The sequence below is a fragment of the Aedes albopictus genome, chromosome 1 (genome assembly GCF_035046485.1).
Source record: "Aedes albopictus strain Foshan chromosome 1, AalbF5, whole genome shotgun sequence".
In the NCBI taxonomy this organism is placed as follows: Eukaryota; Metazoa; Arthropoda; class Insecta; order Diptera; family Culicidae; genus Aedes; species Aedes albopictus.
Genome location: NC_085136.1, coordinates 331,645,655 through 331,658,833, shown reverse-complemented (window position 1 = coordinate 331,658,833; position 13,179 = coordinate 331,645,655). Strand labels below are relative to the sequence as shown.

The 13,179-nt window shown below is 43.6% G+C and overlaps 1 protein-coding gene across 1 annotated transcript; it reads right to left on the bottom strand.

Moving 5' to 3' along the window:
• Nucleotides 1-3,549: 3,549 nt before the first annotated feature.
• On the bottom strand, nt 3,550-4,512 carry LOC109414646 (glutathione S-transferase 1). Its single transcript, XM_062850747.1, has 2 exons — nt 4,325-4,512; nt 3,550-4,263 (listed from the first exon to the last, which is right to left on the bottom strand). The coding sequence occupies exon 2, from the start codon at nt 4,261-4,263 to the stop codon at nt 3,637-3,639; it is 627 nt and encodes a 208-aa protein (XP_062706731.1). The 5' UTR covers nt 4,325-4,512; the 3' UTR covers nt 3,550-3,636.
• Nucleotides 4,513-13,179: the final 8,667 nt, after the last annotated feature.

The following is a 13,179-nucleotide window of genomic DNA, read 5'->3' as shown; positions in this document are numbered from 1 at the left end:
TGATTTTTTTCAGATTTTTAGAACTTTATTTTGGTAGGGAATCGCGCTACTTGGGCGGTTGCTTCTATATTCGTCTGTTTTCCACTAAAACTCAGTCAAATTTGAAACAATTGACACAACTTTTGGAATGTGGTGAGATAGGTATGGTATCTACTCGTGTACAACATTTCAAGTCAATTGATTCAAAATTGACTGAGCTGTAGTGGAAAATAGACGAATATAGACGCCACCGCCCAAGTGGCGCGATACCCTATCTAAAATCAATTTCAAAGAGATTTTTTGAAATCACCTTTTGACAGCTGGGCAACTGCTTGACAGCTCCGCTCAGTACAAAATGCGACGAGGGGTGATTCGACAAATCGCTCCCATACAAATTTCAAATTGATTTTTAAATAGGTTCCCGGGCACCAAAATTGATGAAAATTTGGATTTCGGCTCAATTTGGCATGCAGATTCAGAATATGGAATTATCTCAACACCACTAAAGAAGCCAATTGGGGGTCATCTGGATTCGCCTATCAATGCAACCGAAAGCGTCGTCGCCGTTAACAACCGGGAGACAAAGCGATCGAATACACTACCTAAACAGCACGGGCTGATAAGAACAAAACAAAACTACCTGCAGAGAGCAAATTAGTCTCCGCCTGTATGCACTGACTGTTGCGAACTGAGCGAATTAAGTTATACCGGGTTGAAATGTTTACTCATAAAGAGGAAAATAAGTCAAATTTACAATACCACACAAAAATTACTAAATGTGTTCTTCCTCTAATCTAAACAGGCTCTTATATATCTGTTAATGGCTGAAAATCTCGTTAATAAAGATAATAATAATAATAATATCTGTTAATAAATAACTTGAGAACAGAAGTGGAAAGTCTTTGGATATCAACACTAAAATTTATTGACATTGATGTAAAAAAAATACATTTTTTCAAGAAAAATCTTTTAAGTGTCAATCCATGATAACGTTTTTCAACGTTCGAAAAATATCTATGTTTTAATAGTTTGTGAAGCATTTGTATATTGTTAGTGTACGTTCAAAATTTCATTCAATTCGGTTCACTGGTTTCCGAGATATGGCAGCTCGAAAATTAGTTGTCTAAAAAATAGTGTTTTACTCGAACGGTTCTAACTTTGCGAAAGATTGATCAATTGTGCCCAGATCTGTACCAATGATGCATATATAATAGGTTGATAAACGATCAAAATTTGAGAGTTTTTGATGCACTCTATGAAATGTTATTGCATGTTGATCTTTTTTGTGAGAGAAAAAAGTTGCCTACCCCAAACATTTTGGCCACCCCCTGTATAACGATGTTTCAATACATAATAACGATATTTGTTAAAGATTCTTTGTTATATTTTCTTAGTTTAAAATCTAAATTATTGTAATGAAAATCAAACGAATTTTCGTGACACTCTCATAATTTAATTTTTTGAAAGGACACCCTACTTCTTTCCTCTTCGAGTAAGACGTAGCCCTTCTTCAAAATTGTGACTCTCTGTGAAAAAATCTAATAATATTGAGAAATGTCCAATATTTCTTGGGAAATACTACTAGGGTAATTGTTTACAGTGTAGCTGGTATGGGCGATGAATAAAAATTTCTTAGTGTGAGACGTTTATTTCGCCCATTTCGCCATTCAACAGTTCAACAGTTTCAGAACCGTCCACAAGGTGGCATCATGTGTCTGGCTTGGGTAGCATATTGCACGCCTACTTGCATGCGATATATTTAATCTACGTCGAAGCGGTCGTTGATACCGTTGATACGGGTGTAAGGTTCATTGATTGCATAATGGATACATTTATGAGGGGCCAAGATTTGTTTGAGTTGAATGGGATAATCAATTAAAATTTGTTATAGTATTACCAGATCGATTCATAATAAACATCCCAAATTAACTTCGAAGCATGCAAGGAATGCTATGTGTATGACTAGGAACTTTTAAATTGCATGACTGGTATCGGTACGGTGGACTTAATCACACTAAAATCTCAAAAGCAGTAGACGCATATCTCTAACAACCAATATTGACGCCAATTAATTCATCTCCGCGAAATCCTTCCTCTCCTTGCTGTTGCTGCGGCTGGCTGCTGCTCCCGCGTGTTCCTTCTTCTATCGACCATCGAACAACAGCCTAATCCCACTGCCCAACCTCGGAGGGGGTGGTGGTGGTGGCGGCGGTGCCGGAATCGTCAGTGGCGGATCACAGGATGTACGGGCGACGGGAATCCGAAACACCTCGTCCACGTTGGGCAACAGCAACAGTAATGCCACGGGCGGTAGTGGTCGACCGATTGCCCGAGTCGATATCCAGCCGGTGATTAACCGGGCCGATCTGAAGAGTTCCATCTTCCATCCGAATTTTCACCGGCAGTTCGTGACGAACATTAGTACCGATTCGACGACGGTCGTTCCGCCGGTTAATGAGGAGAACAATAGGTTTGTATGGGGTCGGATTTTGCCGGGGAATGTTTACTAATCCGATTGGTTTCGATTTCTAAGCGTGGTGTAGAGTAGAGTACAGAAGAGTAGATTAGAGTAGAGAAGAGTAGAGTAGCATTTTGTAGAGTAGAGTAGATTAGAATAGTGTAGAGTAAAGTAGAGTAGAGTAGAATAGAGTAGAGTAGAATAGAGTAGAGTAGAGTAGAGTAGAGTAGAGTAGAGTAGAGTAAAGTAGAGAAAAATAGAGTAGCGTAGTGTAGAGTAGAGTAGAGTAGATAAGATAGTGTAGAGTAAATTAGAGTAGAGCAGAGTAGAGTAGGGTTGAGTAGAGTAGAATAGAGTAGAGTAGAGTAGAGTAGATTAAAGTAGCGTGGTGTAGAGTAGAGTACAGTATAGTGTAGAGTAAAGTAAAGTAGAGTAGAGTACAGAAGAGTAGATTAGAGTAGAGTAGAGTAGCGTAGTGTGGAGTAGAGTAGATTAGAGTAGTGTGAAGTAAAGTTAGGTAGATTAGAGTAGAGAAGAGTAGAGTAGCGTAGTGTAGAGTATAGTAGAGTAGATTAGAGTGGTGTAGGGTAGAGTAGAGTAGTGTAGAGTAGAATAGAGTAAAGTAGAGTAGAGTAGAGTAAAGTAGAGTAGAGTAGAGTAAAGTAAAGTAGAGAAGAGTAGACCAGAGTAGAGTAACTTTCAATCGAAACCAATTGGTGAAAGTAAAGTCTAAAATTATTTCACACAAATTACCTGAAATTCAACCTATTTTCTCCTGTTTTTAGTGATAGCTACGAGGATTCACTTAAAGACTCGCTGACATCGAACACGAGTCTATGACGAGAGGGGAACGCTCCCCCGCCCCGCAGGGAGAGCTTCCACCGTTGCCACCCTCGCCACAGCCAGTTGTACAGAATAGCCGATAGGATAAACCAAAAATTTTAACTGCCCAGCCAAGGTGCGCCAGAGCCAATACTTTTGTTTTAGCTGTTTTAAGTTTAACTTTTTTTTTTAATACTGTTGATTCGTACTTAAGACAAGAGAGTGAGCGTGGTGGCGCGAGCGAGGAACGAGTGCTTTCGAAGTGCAATCGAAGTAACCAGTGACAAAGATTAAGTGTAAATAAAAGCTCTATTTTAAAATGGTATTAAATGGAAGTCTTAATAAAAAGTATACTATCACCTTCTCGTCCTTTACCTTCATTTCAGTGCTGCGAACTCCTTCGCACCGGCTTCGTTGAATTTCGACCCCGGGGCCACGTCTTTCATGTGTTTGTACCATTCGAGCACGTTGTGATAAGGCTTCAGCTCAAACCCGAGGCAGTTCATCGTAGCAACCGTTGCCAGCATGCTCAGATCGACAATCGTCATGGCCTCCCCCGTCACGTAGGGCTGTCCTTCCAAAAATAGATCCAGCATTTTCACCGCATCTTCCAGTGCCGCCAGTTTCTTGTCGTCTCCTTCCAACCCTCCGTAGACCTGCTCGTGGTAATATTCGGCGAATCGATGATACAAGATGCAGGCGTCGAAAAATAGTCTTTCGTTAACTTTGGCTTGCTTTGATGGGTCCTTCGGATAAAGGGTATCGTCCTTGCCGTATTGTTCGACCAGGTACATTTGAATGGCTCTGCTTTCCCACAGAATCAGATCCTTATCCTTCAGCGTTGGAATGCTGTGCTGGGGTGTAATACGACCGTAGTCCGGGCGTTGGTGGTTCATGCCATTCATCAAATTGATCTCCTTCAGGTTCAACTGGACCCCAAGGGCCAGGGCCGTCATCTGGACGGCCCTACAGGGCGCCGACGCCGGAGAATAGTACAGTTCCATCTATCCAAAACAAAAACTCCAATCCGATCGACGCAATAAGAACCAGTTTGCCACCTCTTACTTTCTACTCTCCTGGATCAATAACGATTTTCGATCGTTTCCAAACAACGAACTAAGCTCAACTGAACCGAAAAACATACGTGCGCGGTGCAGCCAGCTTAGCCGAGTTGCGTTACGCTACACGCTTCTTTCGCTTTGCTGTTATGGTGGTAAGAAATCTAGCTTCTACCTACCCAACCCAACTCAGCAGCACCTAATGGCTTCTTCTTTTTTGTCGTTGCAACACCACCAGCACCAGCAATAATATTTTATACCACACCATTCAAGCAGCGATGCGTCCTTCTTGTCCCGCTGTTCCCAGTTTCCAGTCGTCGCACATTCTTCACACGGTCGGTCAGAGCCTGCTTGTTTGGGTTCTCGTGCAAGTGTCTTCCAGACAGAGCGATCGTAGTATGCGGTGGTGACTTGTAAGTCTAATCAAAGAACCAGCATCACCATCGCCGAAGAGACGAAAAAGTGTGTGGCACGCTTAAAACTAATGACACTTAATTGGTCGGACAAAGTTCGAATCGGGTGGGTTCGATCTCGTACATTTACATACATGTATTGGAAATAATGGTTTAAGGATCAGAAGGTAAAGATAATAATTTTCCATTCAACAATGTCTATTGATAATGACGATAATGACATGTAAGAGTAGGTAGAAGTGAAAAAGCTGCTACAGTAATCTATTTCAAGAAAGGCAAAAGTTCATGCCTTCGTTAGATGACCAAAAAACTCAAAGTGGTATTAGACCCAGAATTGCAAACTATACTAGATAATCAAGAAAAGGATAGATAATTCCGTGGTTAACGAGACCGATTCCACCTCTACCTCTAAACGGTTGTCATGGGAAGCAGTTACATTATATAAACGAAAAAAAAAGAAAAAACCCAGATTAATCCACTTAGTGGTGATAGTGCCTTTCTCGTAGAATATGTACTCATGATGTTTCCGTTGACGTCCGAAGTTATGTTCGACGTATAGACTGAGCTAAGAAATATCAGACCATTCAGTTGACTGCTTGAATACCTTCACTATCACTAAAAGCTGACCAAATATCAAGACGATAATTACTAGCTAGGATATAACTTTATTCAGAGTCCACAGATCTCTTTGCAGTCAGTCTTCAACACAGTATTTTCTGCACACTTTGGGCTGTATTTTATTATCATTGGTTACAAGATTCATATAAAGTTTCACAAAAAAAATATGCATGGAAGGGAAATTTCCCAAATGGCATTATGCCAAATAGGGTAGAGCCAAAATTTTGACGTGACTGGTTGCGCCCTCGCGCTTTGTATTTTTTTTTTATACTTATTCGTTTATTTGGAAGGCTCGGGCGCCACTTGGGCATAACAGAGCCGAAATCATCTTTACATTTTTTTTATGTTGATTTTACATGTTGTTTTTTTTTTTAATTTTATACTGACTTAATACTAGGTTAGTTTTGGGAGCCGAAGTACTCGCGGCTGTTTCGAGGTTAGGGATAACAAATATATAAAGTTGGAAAGGAGGGAATTAAGGGACTTATACTAAATTACTTGCTATCTTATAATAAAAACCTTGATGGGACCGACTGTCCTGATCTGTAACGGGACTAAACAGAAAGGGCTTTATCGGAAGACAACGACAAGAAGAGGACAAACGGAAAGGGGGGCAACGAAAGACAGGGAGCGAACAACAAAACCAAATTTCGGGCAACGAGAACAAGGAACGTACGAGATCAAATTCTGACATCAACACGTTTCAAAAACTGGTAAATAAGATCCATGTACTCCAAATCAAGGCCTGCCAACACTTCTCTAACGGGTTTCTGTTGTTTTCCTCGGACCCGGAGGGTTTCATACAGCTCAGATCTGACTTCACGATGCTCATCGCATCCCCACACGACATGTTCGATATCCTGGTAAGCCACGCCGCAGACACAGAGATTGCTTTCCGAGAGCCCAATACGGAAGGTATGTGCGTTTAACAAATAGTGGTTGGACATCAGCCGACACATTACACGAATGAAATCGCGGCCTAAATCCAACCCTTTGAACCATGGCTTCTTCGATACCTGCGGAATGATGGAGTGCAACCATCTACCCATCTCTCCATCTCTCCATTTGTGTTGCCAGCTGATCAAGGTCTCCTGACGGGCTAATGCAAAAAATTCGTCGAAGGCAATTTGACGCTCGTAAATATCGCCTTCGCTAGCGCCCACCTTAGCCAGAGAGTCCGCTTTCTCATTACCCGGAATTGAGCAATGTGAAGGGACCCAAGCTATGGTGATGGTGTATGAGCGTTTGGACAAAGCACTCAAGACTTGGCGAATTCCATTCAGGAAGTACGCTGAGTGCTTCATCAGTTTCATTGACCGAACAGCCTCCAGAGAACTTAGACTGTCGGTAAAAATGAAGTAGTGCTCAGGTGGGAGAGTGCGAATGTACTCTAAGGTGTAGTATATAGCCGCTAGCTCAGCAATGTATACCGAGCATGGCTTTTGAAGCATGAAGGTGGCGCTATGAAATTCGTTGTAGACACCGAAACCAGTCGAATCATCGGTTTTCGAACCATCTGTGAAGAACTGTCTGTCCCCGCTAATATGCCCGAACTTACTTGCAAAAATTTGTGGAATACACACGGAACGAAAAGATTCTGGTATTCCGGTGATCTCATCCTTCATGGACAGATCAAAATCCACAGAGGAACTGTCGAAGTCTGAGAAGTTATCACGATTGGTGTTAACCGGAGATGGGCTTACCTCCAACGTCATGTACCAGTAGTACACACTCATAAAACGAGTTTGAGGGTTCTGTGCAAGCAGCTTTTCGAAGTTTTCAATGACCAATGGATTCACAACCTCGCATCGGATGAGGAACCGGAACGATAACTCCGCAAAGCGGTCTGTCAGAGGCTGTACACCAGCAAGTACCTCTAAGCTCATAGTGTGAGTTGAGTTCATGCAACCTAACGCGATCCGAAGGCAACGGTACTGAACCCGTTGAATCTTCAGTAAGTGTGTTTTCGCCGCGGATTGAAAACAGAAGCTACCGTATTCTAAAACCGACAGAATGGTTGTTTGGTACAGCCTGATCAGATCTTCCGGGTGTGCTCCCCACCATGTTCCGGTAATAGTTCGCATAAAATTGATTCGCTTTTGGCATTTTTGAATCAGATACACAATGTGCTTCCCCCAGGTGCATTTAGAGTCGAACCAGAGACCAAGATATTGAGAAGACATGCTATGAGTGATTGTCTTACCCATCAGAACGAGCGCAAACTTAGCCGGTTTGTGTTTTTTAGAAAAGACAACCATCTCAGTTTTCTCCGGAGAGAACTCGATACCCAGCTTGAGAGCCCAAGTGGACAAATTGTCCAAAGTATCCTGTAGTGGTTCTTGCAGATCGACTGCTATTGATCCCGTTACAGAGACAACACAGTCATCCGCAAGCTGCCTTAACGTGCAATTTTCCATGAGACAATCATCTATGTCTCTGACATAAAAATTGTAAAGAAGGGGGCTTAGACATGAACCCTGGGGGAGACCCATGTAACTAATTCGTGAAACTGTCAAGTCACCATGAGCAAATCTCATCTGCTTCTCAAACAGCAAATTATACAAAAAGTTGTTTAAAATTGGTGAAAGGCCACTTTCGTGGAGTTTGTCGGAAAGAACATCGACACAAACTGAATCAAAAGCCCCCTTAATATCCAAAAACACTGAGCCCATTTGCTGTTTTTGAGCAAAGGCAAGCTGAATTTCTGAAGAAAGTAACGCAAGACAGTCGTTCGTTCCTTTGCCTCTGCGGAAACCAAATTGTGTATCTGACAACATGCCCTTCGATTCAACCCATTTGTCCAGTCGAAAGAGAATCATCTTCTCCAACAACTTCCGTAGGCAAGACAACATCGCGATTGGACGGTACGAGTTATGATCCGACGCGGGCTTCCCTGGGTTTTGAATAGCTATCACTCTCACTTGCCTCCAATCATCCGGAACGATGTTGTTATCCAGGAACTGATTGAACAAGTTCAACAAGCGCCTCTTAGCGACGTCGGGGAGGTTTTTAAGCAAGTTGAACTTGATGCGATCCATCCCTGGAGCAGAATTGTTACATGAAAGGAGAGCAAGTGAGAATTCCACCATCGAAAACGGTCTATCCATGTCATCCCTATCTTCGGAAACGTTACGAATTATTCGCTCCACGGGTACGGAATCTGGACAAACTTTTTTTGCGAACTTGAGAATCCACCGGGGAGAGCTTTCCCTATCCTCGTTAACCGACGACGCGTTACGCATTCTTCTCCCGACGTTCCAAAGAGTTTTCATCGAAGTCTCGCGCGACAAGCCCTCGACGAAGCGACGCCAATAACCGCTTTTCTTCGCCTTGATCAAGTTCTTAAACTTGCGTTCAAGGGAAGCGTACCGCTCAAAGTTTTCGACCGTACCGCGTTTACGAAACTCTTTAAACGCCGCGGATTTCTCGCGATAGATTTCTGTACACTCACTGTCCCACCATGGATTGGGGGGTTTCCTACGAACCGACGGACCTGGTACTGGCCGACGTTGTGCCTGAAGCGCGCTACCGATGATCAGTTCTGAGAGAAACTGATACTCTTCCCGCGGTGGAAGGACTTCTACAGATTGCACACCGTCGATGATTGCTTCCGCGTACTTCCCCCAGTCAATGTGTTTCGTGAGGTCATAGGTGATGTCAATAGATGGAGATTGCTGTGGGCCATTGGAAATAGAAACAACGATCGGCAGATGATCACTACCATGGGGATCCTGGATAACCCTCCATGTGCACTCCAGCGATAGTGAGCTCGAACAGATTGAGAGGTCTAATCGGCTGTCTCTAGGACTGCCATCTTTAGCTGGAGGTGCCACTCGCGTAACTTCCCCAGTGTTCAAAATTGTCATGTTGAAGTCGTCGCAGAGGTCATATATCAAAGATGAACGGCTATCATCGTACAGTTCCCCCCAGCCTGTACCATGGGAGTTAAAATCTCCCATCAGCAGCCGTGGCTCAGGCATAACCGAGCAGATGTGAGCGAGATCTCTGCGAGATATCGCAGTTCTCGGTGGAAGATAAATGGAGGCGAAACTTAGGCTTCTCCCCCGGATAGTCACTGCACATGCGACGGCTTCAATGCCTGTCATCGGGTGTATATCGACTCTATAAAATGAGTGCTGCTTTTTGATCCCTAAAAGCACCCCTCCATACGAGTCGGATCGATCAAGGCGGATGATATTGAAATCGGTAAAAGGTAGGGTCACATCAGGTGTCAGCCATGTTTCGGAGAGCGCAAAAACATCGCATTGTAAATTGCTAAGTAAAAATTTAAAAACGTCTAATTTCGGTACTATACTACGACAGTTCCAGTGTAGCACAGAAATCATATCTTCGACCTCGGTGGTTAAATTAGCCATCGAAAGATACGATTGTCGCAAGAAGAGGCATTTTAGAAGCCAGCTGCTTCAAAAGAGGGGACACACAAGGAAGAAGTCCTTTAATAATGTTCTTCACTGAGTCGGGAGCATTGAAGAAGTTCAGAATGATGTCTACGATGCCAGACAGCGTAAACATCGGAGCACCAAGGGGTTGTTCCTGGTTCTCTGAATGCTGTCCCTCTGGCTGAGAAGTCGAAAAAATTGGAACATCTGGGATTTTTGATGTTCCTGGGAGCGAAGGAAAGTCCCGTTCATTTTGGATTTTGAATCCAGGAGGTGAACGTTTGGTGCCTTTCTTAACACTCCTAGAATTTGTCACGGTGGGTTGGGGGTCACTGCTAGGCAGATTCCGAGGTTTTTTGGTTGGTCTCTGGAGCCTCATCCGTTTCCTCGTTTCACCTTTGAAAACAAAGGGAACCCCGTCTCCAACCTCAGAGTCAGAGCCCTGATCATCGAGAGACAAAGACGAGTAGATGTTGCGTGATTCAACGACCGGAGCAGCTTTCTTCAGCATCTCGGCGTAGCTTCGCCTTGAACGCTGCTGCAACGACCGTTTTTGATGTTGCTTTTGCTGTATGTACTTCGGGCAGACATTGAGATCATGTGGACGGTCACTGCCACAATAAACACACTTGGGCGGCGTTTTACACGCACCGTCCACATGTCTCTCCCCGCATGTTGCACAGCGAGGTTTGTTGCCGCAGTACTGGGCAGTGTGGCCCAGCTGCTTGCAATTGGTGCAGTTCATAACCTTTGGTACATACAGCCGCACAGGTAGCCGAAGTTTGCCAATCACCAGCAGGTCTGGTAATGCTGATCCGGAGAAGGTCACACAAAACTCATCCGATGGTGTGTAAACCTTTTTCTCGCCCTCCTGGCAGACCGAATGCAGTTGCCGGCAGTCCAGTATCTGGACAGGAGGAAGAGAAGGGTTCTTGAAGCGACCACAGCCTTGCATGATCGTTTCGCAGGTCAAAGATCCCTCGGCGACCTTCCCCGAGATCTCGACCTGATGGCTTGGAATGTAAACGAAATATTCAAGTGTGTAGAGCTCATAGGCCACAATCTCATTAGACTGCTTTCGGTCACCAACCGAAACCCGAAGCTTTCCTGTACCAACCATGTCAATGGCGATAACAGAAGAAAACCGCTTTGTCAAGTCCTTGCTAATCTGAACGGTGTTCAAACGTTTGCCTTTGGGTCGGAAGAAAACAACATATGGCCCGCCAAAGTCGGGAGGGTAGGCCTTGAGGCGGGGGGACGTCGAAACAGATTTACTGTTGGTGTCCATTGCAGAAGCGTCAGGGTGAAGGGAGACAAAGGGATTAGCATTTACATCGCCTTGTTGGCTCGAGCAATCCGATGCCAATAATGTAGCTTCGTTAATGCGGTACGACGTACCCCCGCCATCTTCATCATCGCCCATTGTGGTAGCTAACTACCACCACGGAGCACTCAAAAATTAACACTATCACGGGGACGAGGAATAATCGAAAAACAAGGGACAAAAATAACGCTACAGGAAAAGTGAGAAAAAAAATGCTTATATACCAAATTAAATCTAATCAAAGAGTCAGTGGAGAGGGGGAACAACGAGAGGTAACTTTATGTACTTATCTTTGTGCACTCTGTATAGCCACAGGCTCGATGACGACAGCGATCGGATCGCCCGCACTGGGAAGAGGCGAGCTGCTGCTGAGCGCCCGTCACGCTCTCTGCTCTTCTCTCGGTGGGCTGCTGCTGTCGACGACGATGAGCTTGGGTACTCACTGGAAGAACCCGATCACGGCCGCGCGAGCGGCGTGGTATGCGGGGGGTGCTGCACTGCTGTGCTCGATAATCGGTCAATCCGCCACGTAATACAATAAAAACGTGAAATTTTCTCAAACTAACTGAACTTTTGCGGCAAAAATAGTGGCCTAGCCAACCGCACTCGTCCCACTAGGGATAACCACTTAAACACTTGATCACTCGGAAAACTAGCGCTTTGGAAATTAGCTACCGAACTGGGAATATCTGGAGACAAACCGGACGAACGAAAAGTTGCGACTGTCTCACACGAACGCTCGCCAAAGAGTGCCTCGCGCTTTGTAATGTGGTTGAAATTTGAATAGATTTAGTATGGAAAATTTCACTTGCATGCATATTTTTTTGTCAAGTTTTATATGATTTCTTCTAACCAATGATAATAAAATACAGCCTGGCATAACGCCATTTGGCATAAAAGCCATTTGGCATAACGGTCATTTGGCATAACAAATATTTTGAACATTCTTACTAAAAAGGCTGTTCTTCGTGTTATGCCAAACGGCATTATGCCAAACGGCATTATGCCAAATGGCCATTACGTCAAATTGCCTTTATGCCAAATGGCCTTATGCAAAATGGATTTATGCCAAATTTTAATGCGATTTAATTTTAACTTTCCCATACAACGATGGCCCATTCTTCTGTATATTTACACCTCAGGAAACTGAAATGGTGTGATTTGATGAGATCCTTTAGTTTTGCTGCTTCACATAATATTTATCACTTGCATTAATTTTGTTAACTTTCGAAATTCCGACGAGGCACCGAACGCAGGTTCTACAAAACTATCGGTAGTCTCTAAAGTCGTCTGTTTCTTTCCCATTTTCTTGCTAATCGTTAAGGCTCAAGCATCCGTCATCATTTTTCAAAAAATAAAAAGCAGTTATCTCGCTGTAAATCAAAACAGTGACCATTTAAATATATTCACTGCATTCTATTCCTTATGTGGAGCACAGTGAATATATTTTCATAGCAAAGATTTTTGTTTGGACAAAAAAACTGCTTTCAAATGTTTGATGATGACGATGATTTCAATGACGAATTGTTCAACGTTAATCAGATTATCGAAAAAGCCGCGGTTTGATGCGTCGAATGCATGAGTTGGATTACTTGTATATTTGACCACTTTCAGCGGGTCACCAGGATCCGGTTCCGGAACACTACCAGTTCAGATATGGTCTTAGACATTTTTCCTGCTTACCGTCTATTAGGTTATCGAAAAGCCGTTATTTGGTGTGGCATATGCATGGGTTTAATTCACTGTTACGATTGACCACTTTCGGCGGGATACCCGGAATCGATTCCTCGACACTACCGGTTGTCCTAAATATGTTCTGTGACTATTTTATTGCCATCTATTCATTAGCTTGTCAAAAACGCCGCAATTCGATGTATCGCATGATAGGTTTGGTTCTATTTTACATTTGGCGCTTCCGGCTGGACAGGAAACTACCGGTATTAACTTATGTGGTCTGTGCCTATTTTCTTGCTAACCGTTCATTAGATTATCGAAAAAGCCGTGATTTGATGTACCACATGCATGAGTTTGGTTCTCTTTTATATTTGGCCACTTCCGGCGGGACACCCGGAACCGGTTCCGGAGCACTACCGGTTCAGATATGGTC

What these genes read in the sequence shown, in the direction of transcription:
- LOC109414646 (XM_062850747.1), bottom strand. Translation starts at nt 4,263, where the DNA reads ATGGAACTGTACTATTCTCCGGCGTCGGCGCCCTGTAGGGCCGTCCAG.